This window comes from Thunnus albacares, chromosome 19 (genome assembly GCF_914725855.1).
Source record: "Thunnus albacares chromosome 19, fThuAlb1.1, whole genome shotgun sequence".
NCBI classification, from domain to species: Eukaryota; Metazoa; Chordata; class Actinopteri; order Scombriformes; family Scombridae; genus Thunnus; species Thunnus albacares.
The window spans coordinates 26176595-26191986 of record NC_058124.1 but is presented as its reverse complement, the minus strand read 5'-3'; the positions used below and the strand labels follow the sequence as shown (position 1 = coordinate 26191986).

The following is a 15392-nucleotide window of genomic DNA, read 5'->3' as shown; positions in this document are numbered from 1 at the left end:
ATTTTGCAAAGTAAAATGGTTGCTTTTTCAGTTTGTTTATGTTTGTTCTTTCTGCTTCTTGTAACTTTTCATAAGTCAGTTTTTCTTCACTTTTGTATTGGCCCACCAAAAATTCAATATCTCCCTACACCACTGCCGCAAAGTAAAGGAAAAGCATTCAAAGTGACTACTTGTGGCTACTTTGAGGAATCTAAAATATGAAACATATTAAGCATATTTTGGTTTGTTTAACACTTTTTTGTTTACTACATAATTCCATATGTTATTTCATGGTTTTGATGTCTTCAGTATTGTTCTACAATTTAGAAAATAAAGAAAAAAATAAAGAAAAACCCTTGAATGAGAAGGTGAGTCCAAACTTTTGACTGGTACTGTACATCAGGTCATGTGACTCTACCTGTTCTCAGTAGAGAGCTCTTCCCATAGTTCCAATACCTCTTCAGTAATTCAGGGCAACGCTGGTTGAGTAAGTTGTTCCACATTTCATTATAAAGTCTATCTCTGTCCCACTTGTTTTTGGTGATGAAAGCTTGTGGTTTTGGAGCGATCCATGTCAGTGTCTTCAGGTCAAATGCTAAGAAGTCTTCTCCATCATAACCAAACTGAGCAAAACCATTAATCTCTCCAGTCTCATCATCCCATTCACAGCTGTTCATCCTCTGTAAAATGTGGACACCTGAGAGAGAGACAGAGACTGCAGAGTGAGATGCCACTCAGGGTTACAGGTGGCTGGAGCCTATGTGATTAAAAAGAAGGGCAAGATTTAAATGTAGAAACCTGCTGCCCCATTTTGAAAGAGTCCCTCACATTACATGGCCGGTAATAGAGGGAGGGATATGAAGGAAGAATATACACATTTAGCAATATATTTGTTTGAACATGTAAACACATGTGTTTGCAATGGAACTATTCATGTTTGCTATTTGACAAAAAGCACAACTTTACATTTTTAGTGCTTTTACTTACCTTCAGTTTGGTTCAGTTGCTGCTTCAAAATGTCAATGTCAACTTTGTAGGCGTATTGGTAAAACAAACACCTCTGAGTGTACCTCTCATAGAGCAGTGGATCATCTTCCATCACTTTTTTTGCCCAGTCCTGTTGGATTTCTGCTGTTTTAGTGTTGCTCTCATAGTACCCAGTTGGAACATCATCAACCAACACAGCAGCCATAAACTCTGGGAAGTTTTTGACTCCAGAGGACGCTGTGAAGAAGAACTTCAGCGAGTGTTTCACTGTAAGAGAAACAAGTTTTAAAGGTTTTGAAGTCCAGTTTTTTTGTTTGCTCATTTGCCATAACAACTAAGGCAGCTTTATTAGCCTAATTAAATATATTAACACATAAAAATAAACATAACATAAACATAAAACCCAAACATAAGCATAAATTATTATAAGAACAATTTAAAGAAAGTAATGTGACTTTTTTATTATGAATGTATAATTAAAAAAATATATATTTATGTATGGCATCTCATATTGAGAATTGTATTTTACAAATTTCACCTGTTAAAAGCACAATAGAAACAGTGTTAAAAAAGAATTAATTGGCAGTGAATAGACATGTTAAAATCTGAAGTATGTTAAGTTGTGCGGTAAATGTACAATTCATGACGCATTTATTACGCATTTATATTTCAAAAATATAAATATAAATGCTGAAATATAAGTTACACAACTGTTTAAAAAAAGATTATTACTTTACCTGGAGATACAACATGGCAAAGGAGAAGCAACGATATTATCTCCTTCATCGTGCTTTAATACAGACATTAAAAAAACGCTGAGGAGGAAAGACTGTCAACAGTCAAATGGAATGACAAGTATAAGTTAGAAATAGCTGTTGATCATGTGTTGCCAGGAGGAGTCAATTCAAGATCTGACTGGCTGATCAGATTCAACAGAAAAATGCAGGAAATGTGTGTGTGTTTTAGGAGCATGTAGTAACATGAGCAGCTGTTAAAAGTTGAGAATAAAATTGGTCCTAAAATCAGTAAATGTTAATTAAAGTGACACAATTAAGAAAGTGTAACAATGCAAGACACACAAGTGTGTCTACAATATACAGTATAGCACAATTCATACAATGAGGCAGGTTCTAAGTGACTTATTGAGAGGGAATTATATACAAAAACTAGTGAATGACTCCATATATATAAACAAAGGCTTAAGAATTCAAACTAAAAGGGAATTTGAATATTTTCTGCTTCTGTGTGAACTTTTTAATTCGAATCTCTGTTACCTTTTCCTGCCTTCCAGTAAAGCTCTTCGTCTGTGCTTGTCTGCTGCTAAAGTCCAAATCTGACACATCAGACATGATGCAATTCCTCACCTGAAGAGCTAATAATGTGTCCAGCTGCAGCTTGCCAGAGAATTGTTATTTTTAATATTATCTTCACAATCTGTGGGGCTGGAGATGATCAAGCACTGGGTTTTTCTACCTCAGTGAGTTTCTCCTTTTACACTGTAAAAGCTACACAGCTAATACCTGCAATACAGTAGACATCGTGAAGATACAGTGATCATGATGTGACACAAATGGACAAAAACAATTTAGATGCATTTAGATGTTCAACCTGGGTCATAAGTTCAGTTGAAAGGCTTCATACTACTACATTAGTATTGTTGTATCTCAGTCTCTCACCTTCCCACAGTAACAAGCAACCTGCTAAACTTGTTTCTATTTTTAACTTACTCTCACCTTTTTCCTCATAGATTAGATTCCTGTGTGATTGGTCATGTACAGATCTCTCTGGATTGCTGACATGCCAAAATTAACAGAAATATAAGTATTTCTGTAAGTTTACATTACAGGGTAATAAAAATTAGAAATTAGAAAGTGTGTCCAGATGTCATTGTTGCTTCAAAGTTTTAATGAGGTTTAAAATCTTGAATGTTGGATAATATGGAATGATATGACATAATGGTGCTTATCATTATGTAATACTGGTAAGCAATATTACAGGGTTTTACCCTCAAGCCTTGTGTTTCCCAACCTAGAGGTCGGGCCCCACTAAAAGGTCACAAAATAAATCTGAGGGGTCGTGAGATGATTCATGGGAGAAGAAAGAAGAAAAAACAAATTTCTGATACACAATATTGTATTTATTTTTTGATCTAGACTTTTCCCTTTCTTTATAGCTCAACATCTTCTAGTCTGCAAGAATATTCATCTTTTATATAAAAAGACTTTATATAAAAAAAACTTTGTTACAAAAGAAAGAGCAACAAAAAATAGGATTTCTATCCAACATCTACTTGTTTATAGAAACAGAAAGGAAGTACCTCATCTTTAAATTCATGCAGTTATTATAAACATGTACATAAGTGTATTTACAAATATTTTAAAGGACATGGATAAAAGAAAAAAACTTTCCATGTAAACCACATACATACAAAATTATCTGCACACTCAAATTATACAAAATACATTTCTTACATTTTATAATTACTTTAATACAATATACATTAAATATCTGTACGTACACATTTAAAATACAAAAAAGATTACTAACAAAAAACCTTAAAATATTCATGAGTCGGTAACATTTTAGAAACAGAAGACTTCATTTGTCTATAGTGCTTTTAAAGTACGAATATGTGTAATAATAATATTTATAAGCTCTGATGTTCCATGCAGCATATTTTTTCTCTCAATAATTTCACTCATCTTCAGCTACAACATTTTCTTTTCAGCTATAATGTGACACAGCAGTTTTACACGTGAATTAAGAAACAAACAAAGAAGGTTCTTGTTTAACTAGAGGTGTATATAGTTCACATCACAACATTTAGTGTTTTGTCGTCTCATGTGTTGCAACTCACTGTATGCAGGATTGCGTGTTTATTTCATTCAGGTTTCTGGATTCAGTTTCATGGAGACTTCAGAGTTGTTGTCAGGAGCTGTGAGGTCAGAAACACACTGTTAGTCCACTTATGCTATACTGAAATGCTGCTATTTTTTATGTACTGTATGTTCAGTACTGTGTAAAAGTTTGAGGCACTAAAAGTAAAGTGACGATGCTTTCAAAAATAGATAAATAGTTTTTATTTATCAATTAACTTCATGCAAAGTTCAGTAAACAGAGAAAAACCTACATGAAATCAACATTTGGTGCAAGCACACTTTGCCTTTAAAACATCAGCAGTTCTCCTCGGTACACCTGTACACAGTTTGTCACGATACTTCACACGTAGGTTGTTCCAAGCATCTTGGAGAACTGTTCTTCTGTGGATTTAGGCTGTCTCAGTTGCTTCTGTTTCTTCTTTGTAATCCCAGACTGATTTAAAATCATTCAGTAGTATTTCAAAAAAATGTTCTCACAATGCTTAAAGGATATGGCCAGCAATTTTCTATATATTTCTTCTCATCAACAAATCTCACGTGCAGAGCCAAACCAACAATGAACGGATCTACTTACAAGTATTACGTGTGTATTCAAGGCCTATATCTTGGCATGCACATTCAAGACTTAGAGCTGGATGTCTCAGGTACATTCAGAAATATGTAAAAATACCTCATAAACAACGTTGCTTCTACTTCTTCTGCACATGGATTCAACAAGTAGAAATACGGACAGCGCCACTCTGTGGTTTGAGATGGAATTACATCCGTAGTGATAAGAACTACCATAGAAATTGAATTGAAAAAGTTTAGAGTAATGCTCTATTCCTGATCCTCACACATGAGAACTTTATATCGATGGTCAAAGAGCAAAACCTCCTATCTGAAAAATGCACCTTTTTGAGAAAACTAAAAAAAAACTTGTTTTCTTGCAGAATGCTATTTGTTAAGGATACCCAATACATAATACACTGTTTTTGGACTATATTATTATATTATGTGTTAACAATACTGACTAGATATTAATGCCTTGCAAAGTGCAGATAGGAGCTTTTGCACTTGGTGCAAGTAGGGAAAGGTTCTACAAAACGATGCTCTAAATTAAGTTAATAATTAAAATTAAATTAAAAATAAAATTAAGTTTGTTTTCAGGTAAAAAGATGTAGTAAATGTAATAGTTACTACATTGTAGTATACTTGAGTCAGAATTCTTTAAGAGGGAAATTCCTTAAAATCAGTGTGTTTGCTTCCTTGTCCACTGGAAATGAATGTTCAGTGATTGTGTAACCCACTTGTGCTGTAGCCTCTCTACACACCTAGGGACTCTGCGTTGTGTTTTTGTTTTGTTGTGTGACTTTTCTGTCACAACGAAGGGCAGGATTATCTTGCAGACAGACTGAATATGAGCAGCCTTCCTTGTTCTCATCATCCAAAGTGAAATTGGCCAACGATATGTATGTTTAAGAAATAGTGCATGATGTAACTTCCGCTCAACTCAAAATTGTAGTCTCAAGATATTCTGCGTGTGAGCTGTTTAGGGACCATCGGTAAATTGTACTGATAGAGATGTGAGGCATTTAGGGAACATGGGTAAATTATAGCGTCTACTGATAGCCTGCATGTGAGGCGTTTAGGGAACATGGGTAGATTATAGTGTCTACTAATAGCTTGCGTATGAGATGTCTAGGGAGCATTGATAAACTGTAGGGTCTACCGATAGCCTGCATATTAGGTGTTTAGGGAGCATTGGTAGATTGTAGTGTCTACCAACAGTCTGCATGAGAGGTGTATAGGGGAGGGGCACAACTCTTTAGAAATTTGCCCGTTCCAAATAGGCATGTTTTGAATGAGCACTGCACTAGTAAAATATAAATGTATATATTCAGGCAGACAATGACACTATGTGAAAGCATCAGTCTCCATGGTATAATGAGGCATAAAACACAATCACAAAAACACACATTTGATTGATTGACTGATTGATTTAGGTCTAAAATATCACGTTTTGGAATATATCGATAACCAGACTTAATTTATCTACTATGCTTTCAATGTACTATCATCATTAGTTAAAGATTTTTTTTCCAGCTAGAATGTGACACAGAAGTTTAACACTGAAAACAATTTGTATTTTGTGTACACAACTGGGCAGCTTTGGTTAACCGGAAGTGTGAATAAATAGTCTTTCATTTTTCTTGGTACCACATGAAGTCTCTCACTGTACTCAGGCTTCTGGATTCGGTTGCTCAGAGAGCTCAGTGATGTTGTCAGGAGCTGAAAGGTCAGAAACACACTGTTAGTTCATTTATCCTGCACTGAACTGGCTTTAATTTTCAGTATGCCCAGTGTCTGCAACACGTCCAACATCTGATATCTCATCCAAAACCAACTGACGCTGCATCTGTCAGAATCAATGACCTGGCTCACCAACTTGAATGTGACATACAGACTTTACATTTCTGTTCATCCAAAGAATAATAAAGATTATTGTATTTATTTTTTAAACCTTTATTTATACATTAATAAATACATATTTAGAGTAGGTTGGCTAAGCATAAATGCTCTTAAACAGCAATGTTCTGTTTGAAAGACACACAAACACAACAGAAAAACAAACAGAATCAGGCTTATGTAGAGCAGGTATGGGCAGGTATAGAGAGGATTTTGTGGATGGTTCAGTAAGTATTTTGATTTTTAGGTGGCATTGCAGATTACTCCAAGAGACTGACAGTTAAAGCATGCAGTTTCATTTTGGTACTCAGTGTGTTTCTGTAGAAATTATTGCATGTCTTGTATTAACTAAGATACTAAATGTGTTTGGTTTCATATAATCTATTATCAGGATTATCTTGAAAGTAACACATTGTTAAAACGTATAGCAAAAGTCTGGGTCAGACATATTAGGTAGAGAGCATATTAAATTGTTAATCTGGACATACAGGATGTATAAAGCTGTAGATTGCACACTGTAAACATAAACTTTAGCAGAATAGTTAAATAGCCTGTTGATGATGGTAATGACATATTTTGATATTGCTGGAACATCCAGAAGGGACGTCTAGCTGATGGTCAGGTATAACTTTTTTTGAACCATAACAGGACGTCTTGATGTTCAGATGACAGTCATTCACATCTCAGTGTTTGCTGTGTTGAAGTAAGTAAGTGTAAGTGTGCAGCCGTTACTATTTTCAAAGAAGATAAACACATGCAAGCCGCAGAGAAACATTTAACCACCATGAAAAAAATGAGTGACCAAAGGGACAGAGAGGTCATATCTGACTTACGTTATCTAACACCTTCTTTCTTTGAGATGAATCATGTCATATTTAATCTCCCGCTGCATTTGTTGCATTTGACACTGACAAACAAGGTAACTCTCCTTGTTGTTAACTTTCTACAGTATTGTTGTGAGGACAGAGTGTGACTGGCTTCATAGTTCACTTCAGAGTTTTTTTTCCAGCAACTTGCTTTCATACTTTCACAGTAACATGACAGTGAACACTTCTGACTGATAATTAACCATTCTCTAATGGAAGGATGCCAACTTCACATTTCTCCCTTCTGGAAGACGTTGGTTAGTTTTCTCCACTTTAATCAAGAATTACTTGGCAGTGGTATATTGGAGTTGTAGGACGTGTATATATACGTATTGTTTGTTATAAATGTCTAATTTTAAATTTTATATTTTGTATGTCCTCTAATGTTGAGAGTTGTGTTTTACAAGTTTCTATTGTTAAAAGCAGTATGTTAATCTGTGCGGTGTATGTACATTTTATGAATATTATGCATTTCTATTTTAAAACAGAAATATGAATGTTGAAATAGAAGTTACGCAACTATTTAAAAAAGATTATTACGTTACCTGAAGATACAACATCCCAAAAGAGAAGCAACAACAGAATCCCCTTCATATTGCTTTGATACAAATGTTAAAAAACACTTCATAATGGAAGGAAGACAGTCAAATGAGTGAGTACAGTCAAATGGAATGACCAATAGAAATTATGAATAGCTGTGCATCATTTGTTACCAGGAGGAGTCAATGCATTATCTGACCGGCTGATCAGATTCAACAAGAAAATGCAGGAAATGTGTGTGTGCGTTTGTGTGTGTGTGTTTTACCAGAAGTTTAATAGCATGTAGTAACATGAGTAGCTGTTTAAAGTCGAGGATAAAATTGATCGGTAAATGTTAATTAAAGTGACACAATTAAGAAAGTGTAACAACAGAGAAAATGCTCTTTAAAAGAAAAAGTGCACCGGCAGGTAAAGTAAGACACACAAGTGTATCTACAATATACAGTATAGCACAATTCATACAATGAGGAACTAAAAGGGAATTTAAACATTTTCTGCTTCCATGTGAACTTTATAATTTGAATCTCTTTTACCTTTGCCTGCATTCCAGTAAAGCTCTTTGTCTGTGCTTGTCTGCTGCTAAAGTCCAAAACACACCGTATCATGTAACACACAGAATCTGAGACATCAGACATGATACAGTTCCTCACCTGAAGAGCTAATAATGTGTCCAGCTGCAGCTTGCCAGAAAATTAATATTTTTAATATTATCTTTACAATCTGTGGGACTGTGGATTATCAAGGTCTGGGTTTGTCTATGTGGTGGAAATTTAAGATGACTTCAAAGAGAGCAAGTTGTCTTTCAGATGTTTATTGCAATATCCAGAATACACATTTGCAAATGAGGATCTCCCAGTTTGCAAAGCTGAAAGATACTGTATGAAGTTCAGTGTTGGTATTTGTTAATACAGGCATCTCGTCACAGAACATCCCATATATGTCATCCTGACAGGGGTCTTTTAATTAATGCACAATGTTCCTTCTATTCATTCAAAGCCTTATCTATCTTTCTTCCTTAGTGAGTTTTGGGTTGCACATTTTTAAATGTAAAACTGAGCTGATCTCATTACTGGACCATTAAGATTGAAGACACATTGTTATTTACAGTATATATCTGCAAATTATAGTTGTTTTTATTAATACGAATAAGAAGAAAACTTTTCAGTTGTTTACTATAACATTTACAGTAAGAAACTGTTCATGTAGATTACACTAGAAACACTGTAAAAATACAGTATATTACTGCAGGTCTAGCTACAGTATCAAACTGTAAACTTCATATTCTACTGCAGAATACTGTAATAAATTTTACAGCACTTAACTGTTAAAGTAAATTACAGCAGTGACACTAAAAAAAACTGTAAAATGTTGGCAACTACAGCTGCAGGTAGTTTACTGTAATTTTGCAGGGAAATTTGTTCCAGTATAATACAGTACATGCAATACAGTAGACGGGGTCAAGATACAGTGATCAGGATGTGACACAGACGCACAAACAACCACTTTAGATCCATTTATATTTTCAACCTAAGCACTAATTTCTGTTGAAAGGTCTCACCCGACTGCATTAATATTGCTTTGTGTATTTATGTTGTTATAATTTACATATTGTAACCCCGCAAAAACAAACAAAAACTTTTGTTCATTGTACTTCTTGTACCTCTTTGTGTCTCATTTAAATTAATATATATGAAACCATTTAGGAGGGAAATCATTGTGCTGACAACTAATTCATTTCAGAAAACAACTACATGCTGATTTTTTGGGAACACAAGCCAAAAAGGTTGGGAACTACTGCTCTAGACTACTGACCATGAGTAATTATAATTACTTTGCCTGCACAAAAATCTACTTTAAAGTTCAACATCTTTAAGTTGGAGCTATGTTTATGTAGTCTGTAAGAAAATTCTTCTTACCGAAACAACAGTTGACAAACATATGTTTGAAATATTTTTAACTTTATCAAAAAACACACACACACATAACTCACATAACCTCATCACTACAAGTAGAGTTGATTGCATTACACTGAATAAGATAAATATCAGTGCAGATATTGATCCAGTGTATCAGACTGGTGTATCACTGCCAAGTAATAACACACACAAAAACAATGTTTTATGAAGATAGTTTTTCTGTAGTTTCTGTATCACAATTATGGGGTTGTAGTTTTCTGCAGTTATGTAATCATATGTCTGTCTGTCTCTGTCAATGACTTTTTGTCTTTACACCTGTTTTTCCACTGAAAAGCCTTCAATTTTTGTTCTCCATCTCACATTAGGTAATTTTGACATTTTTGTGGTGAATGTCTTTAAGGTTCAAATTTAGGTCATATTTTACCTAAACCCATTTGCACACTTTATGTGATTCAAATTCTGTAATATGAATGATTTTGCATCTTCATTTGAGATCAAATAGGTGCTGAGTTACACTTTATATCATTAACCTGACTGTGGGGACTTGAAAAGGAAGTGGTGACGTCCAAGACTGTCTGAGACGTTTATTTCCACTGATAGATGCAAAACATGCATTAAAAGTTTCTGAATGACATGAATGACAGTTTCTGCTGTCATCAACACAACACTGATATTAGTGAAATACGACAATAAAAATCTATCTATTAGCCTGTCCAGGAATTTTAACTGTCTCCTACTGTAGATTTGTTGTTGTATTAAAAATAAAGATTATTTAAAATTTATCTGATGATAATTTACAAGTGCTCAAATCTTCGGTAACATTGGGGAAAAGTTATTTAGACCTACAGTTTAATTTTAGTTTTCACTTTAACTGTATTGGTCTGATCTTCTGGAAACAGGCTGTTTGTAAGAATCTTGCTTTAACTATTGAAAACTTTAAGTCAGGAAACCCTTTGTTATGTTGGAGGTGTGGAAATGCTCTGGCAGCTGTTTCGGTGTGGTGACCTCACAGCTGAGACATTTCAGAGTTATGTTGCTCCCTAGTGGTGATATAGGGAAAGACACACTCTAAACCTCAGACTCAGTGTACCCCTTCATAAACTAAATTTGTGGTACATATTTTCTTTTCTTTTGCAGTAGTAGTGTAAAAGTTTTCTTTTATCCTAACACATTTTGACAACTGATAAAAAAGTAAGCTCATGCTTTCTAGATGTCAGGGACAAGCTTCAACGGAGTGTTTCCCAAAACTTGACAGCTTGTGGTTTTGGAGCAATCCATGTCAGTGTCTTTGGGTCAAATGCTATGAAGTCTTCTCCATCATAACCAAACTGAGCAAAAACATTAACCTCTCCAGTCTCATCATCCAATTCACAACCATTCATCCTCTGGAAAATGTAACCAGAATAAAAGTACAAGAATAAAAGTTACAGTAAAGTGTAAGATATGAATAATTAAGCTATTTGCTTAGTTGCAGCAGACTTGCAGTTTTCTGGGAGTTTGTTCCAGATACGTGGAGCATAAAAACTGAACGCTGCTTCTCCAGGTTTAGTCTTGACTCTGGGGACAGAAAGCAGACCTGATTGGTCTGGATGGTTCATACCGTAGCAAAAGATCAAGAATGTATTTTGGTCCTAAACCATTCAGTGCTTTATGTATGGGGTGACTTGAATGTCAGTGTGACAGACTATCAAGATCTCCATCTGAAAAGAATTACTAAATATTTCTTCCTCCTCTTTGGTGCTCCTCCAGCTGGTGGCGCCCTTTAGACAACATGCCATGCTTAAAAACAGCAGGTGAACAGTGTCTGAAAATCTGTTATGATGTTGTGATTCCGGTGACTAAAACTGGTAATTCTGTTTTTTGATCAACTCAGCAGTAAACATAACAGAACTACAAAATAAGTTATACGGCCCATTGTTTTTTAACTTAATGACAAAGCATTTTTGAGGTGAAAGTGAAACAACAGGAACTTACTTTAAAGGGTACTCTGTAGGGATGTGCAGAAAGCCCAGTATTTGTATTTGTATCTACATTTGTTAAGGCAGCAAAATTATTTGTATTTGTATTTGAATTTGAATAAACATGGAAAGACGCTTTTATAATCCTGTTTTTGTTTTTATTATGTTTTTAATTTTAGAAAATTAAAGTGTGTCAATAAGTATTCATGAATTAACTATCTTATGGAGGAGGTCCCCACAACGGTTCTCTAACTGGAGTCTTCCAGATCATAGACAACTGCGCTGACTACTGAGCTAAAACTTTACTAAACGCCTCATTGCAGACAGACCTCTACCTATATATACACCCATAACACAGAGACAGCACACCATGTAACGAGTAGGAAAGAACTTCAAAGGTGATTCTTGCTTTGCACGTTTCATTTATTGCCTGTTTTTTACAATCTAAGTGCAGCAGAGGAGAGATACTGAGATAACGATGTAACCGACCTGCGCACAGGTACCTGACATGGGTTTTTTTTCTTCCCAAAAAGAAATAATTTAAAAAAATATTTGTATGAAACAAATAATTTTAAAAATATTTGTATGAAACAAATATTTGTAAAAACAAACAAACAAACAAACAAAACACTATTTGTGCTTTGCCGAATAACGTATTTGTATTAGGGCACACCCCTAGTACTTCAGCTAGAATGTGACACAGAAGTTTAACACTGAATTAGGAAACAATCTGTATTTTGTGTACACTATTGTGCAGCTTTGTTTAACTGGAAGTGTGAATAATTAGTCTTTAATTTTTCGTCGTCCCACAAGTCTCTCCGTCTTCTGAATTCAGTTCAGTGAGCACAGAGATGTTGTCAGCAGCTGAAAGGTCAGAAACACACTGTTAGTTCATTCATAGTCAGAATAGTCACAATTATGAACATAAGACCCAGGTTGAAAAACACCAGAATTTTCCTCTAAATTGTTACTGGTGGTGCAATGGATACAATTAATATTTCTATTTACTTAACTTTATTTTCCAGTAACATATCCTGATATAAGTGCATGTCAGATCAGATAAAACAGAGAAAAAACAAGTACTTACAAGATGGAGGGCATCTGGCTGAAATAAGAACAAAAAACAAATAATATCATTTTACACAGTTGTAAATGCCAGTATATCAGCTTCTCACCACTGAATCTGATTGTCTCTCTCTCTTTCTCTCCTATATAAATATTATAATAAATATAATATTTTGCCTTTCTACTATTAATTGGGGCTTGTTTTACCTTTATCATCTGAGTAAAAGCAACAGCTCAAACTCAATCTAAGCATACAAAACATTTAATAAGAACATCCCTCAGTTTAGGTCTCTCACCTTTCTTCTTTTTGTAAAACATGAATCCAGCAGCAGCTATAAGGATGACAGCAAGAGCAACCACTGCAATGATGAGGATGGTCATATCTGTAAGTATCTCTGTTAAGCAAAAAACAAAGAAAAAAATGACTAGAAGCAGGTTAAAACAGACGTACATCCATACATCTATTTAGTAATACTAGATGTGTCATAATTGTATTAATAAAACAGACAAAAAAACAAATGAATACATTAATTCATAGACGATGAAAGAGATAAAGAAACTACACTTTAGGATAAGAGCAGCTACAAACAAGTAAACAAACAAACCATTGAACTTGGGGGTTCACAAAATAAAGATAGAGGAAATGTTGTGTACAACAGAGGCTTCGTTTAGATGAAACGAAAAGTCTCTGCACTGGCAGTCTTTGAGCCTGGCTGGTGTTTTTGTTTTTTTGTTTTTTTTCAAAGAAGCATTGTATATCCATTATTTGATCATGTCAAAAAGTCTTCTTTCAAGGCACTGGTGGTGGTGAGCTGCCTTTCATGGGTGTGCAAGGAAGAGTGTGAAAGTGCCCATGCAGGCTACCATACCACACCACTGGATTAGACCAGAACCAAATGTTTTATGAAAATAATCACAGTCATACAATTAGTTTACTCTTTGTATTTATTATTATAGAGCAAGACATTACAATAAATTATTAGTTCTGTGTTATTATAAACAAGACTAGGTCAAAACCTAGTATATGGCTGGACTGTGTACGGTCAAAGTGTGAAATTGCGGCCAGTGTGTTACAGTGATAGTGGTAGTGTCTATAATGTGAATTCCTGGATATTAAATGTTCATCTGCAATTTTTCCTGTTGGTCCCAGTAATATTTGCTGGTATAGTATACTGAAGTAGCATAACACATGACATGGTTAAGCTATGTTTGAGTCAAAAAAGGTGGTAGATGCAGTTGCAAGAGCAATACTTTCAACTCATATCTTAAGATGTTTGATTTGAAATAGAACTTACTTTAATTTTAATTATAAGAAGTCTAATTATCTTTTAAGTTCCCACGCTCTTTCATTTTTTTACTCTGTGGATGTCTTGTTTTTCACTCTGCATTGAACTTTTTTTCAGAGTGATGGTTATTTGGGGTGCATTAACTGTGCGCTCTCCCTCATGCCTCTATGTGCCTTTTTTCTGCCTCTTTCCCAGTAGATGATCGTGGAGGCTGTGGTGGAAATTGTAAATGAAAGTTTTGACAACATTTTGGGTGCGAATTCAGGAAACTTATCTCTGCCCAGTTACCGAAAATCAAGCACACCTGCAGAGCAGCCGCCCCATACTAAACTGATATAACAGTTATATGAGTCGTATGTTTTACCTGCAAGACTCGTGTTTTAATACTGTTGTTCATTGATTGTGATGTGAAAACATCAGAGAAATAAAAAGCTTGCATCCTAGTATTAGTTCAGTTATAAAATGCAAGCGCAGCACAGAGCGTCTCTCCTAGCAGCTGCTAACAGCGCTGTTAGCTGATGAGTCAATCACACTGAACGGTAGAGGAGGAGATGGCAGAGATGCTGGTACGTGTCTGCTTAAATAGGAGTTTAGCCAAATTTGCTGCATTTAACACTAGAGCTGAGAGCATCAGGGCAGGAGCAGGAAAAACAGTCACTCTGTGTCGCGCTGCTGTCCTCCACTTCCATCATCTTGTGCTGATTCATTTTGAAAGAACAGCCAATGGGGAAACTCCAACACTGGGCCGGCTGACCATTGGTATAACTTCACATCACTCAGCTACTCAGTCAGTCAGTCAGTCAGTTAATCACAGACAACCAGATGAGTTGTAGGGCTAGTCCATGGCTGGTCTAGCCAAAAATACAGATAACGTAATATACATATAATATCCTTACATGCATTTTTGGCTATGTCCACTAGGGGGTTCAGTGAGCCAACTGAACTAACACAAACTGCATCTGTGGTTGCAAACCATCTGGACAGTGCTGACCTTTGAGAGCACAGAGAGTAGAAGAATCCAAGATGAGGAAGCTATCATAGCTGTATAACTGTCCCATAAAAAAGGGCTTGGTTTTGTGACGGCCCCTCTGCTTTGTGCTCGCTGCTGCTGTGCTCTTTGTTTGCAGGGGCGGGTTCCTGAGCACACTAATTAGTAGGATGGGACACACCTGGGCCCGGTGTGCCCCATATATATAAAGTCAGAAGCGGCCAGTTAAGATCACACAGCATATATTCACTCATCCACTCCCTACATAACTGATTTTGCAGACTAACCCTACCTATTGTTATCTTTTGTTTGTTTTGAGTACTTTGTGTTAAATAAGTTTACTTTTTTGATATTGAATACCTGTGTGACTTCCCTTTTTTGCCACAGTCTGGAGCCGGGCTGTGACAGTTTGCACTTCCCAGTCAGTCATACGACAGGAGTTTACGGTACAAAACTCAGAAATCAACTTATCATCTGAGA

The 15392-nt window shown here is 35.4% G+C and overlaps 2 protein-coding genes across 2 annotated transcripts in view; both read right to left on the bottom strand.

Annotated features, from left to right (window-relative positions):
- The window catches only part of LOC122969181 (major histocompatibility complex class I-related gene protein-like), a 143762-nt gene that overhangs the window by 31444 nt on the left and 96926 nt on the right, over positions 1–15392 (bottom strand). The window lies entirely within an intron of this gene.
- LOC122970328 overlaps positions 1–15392 on the bottom strand; it is a 72423-nt gene that overhangs the window by 6984 nt on the left and 50047 nt on the right. The window contains exons 5-10 of the mRNA XM_044336459.1: positions 12935–13033; positions 12661–12678; positions 12371–12437; positions 1697–1756; positions 967–1235; positions 398–676 (exon numbers count right to left, since the gene is read on the bottom strand). Of these exons, the coding sequence (XP_044192394.1) occupies positions 398–676; positions 967–1235; positions 1697–1756; positions 12371–12437; positions 12661–12678; positions 12935–13033 (792 nt within the window). The remainder of the gene's footprint in view (positions 1–397; positions 677–966; positions 1236–1696; positions 1757–12370; positions 12438–12660; positions 12679–12934; positions 13034–15392) is intronic.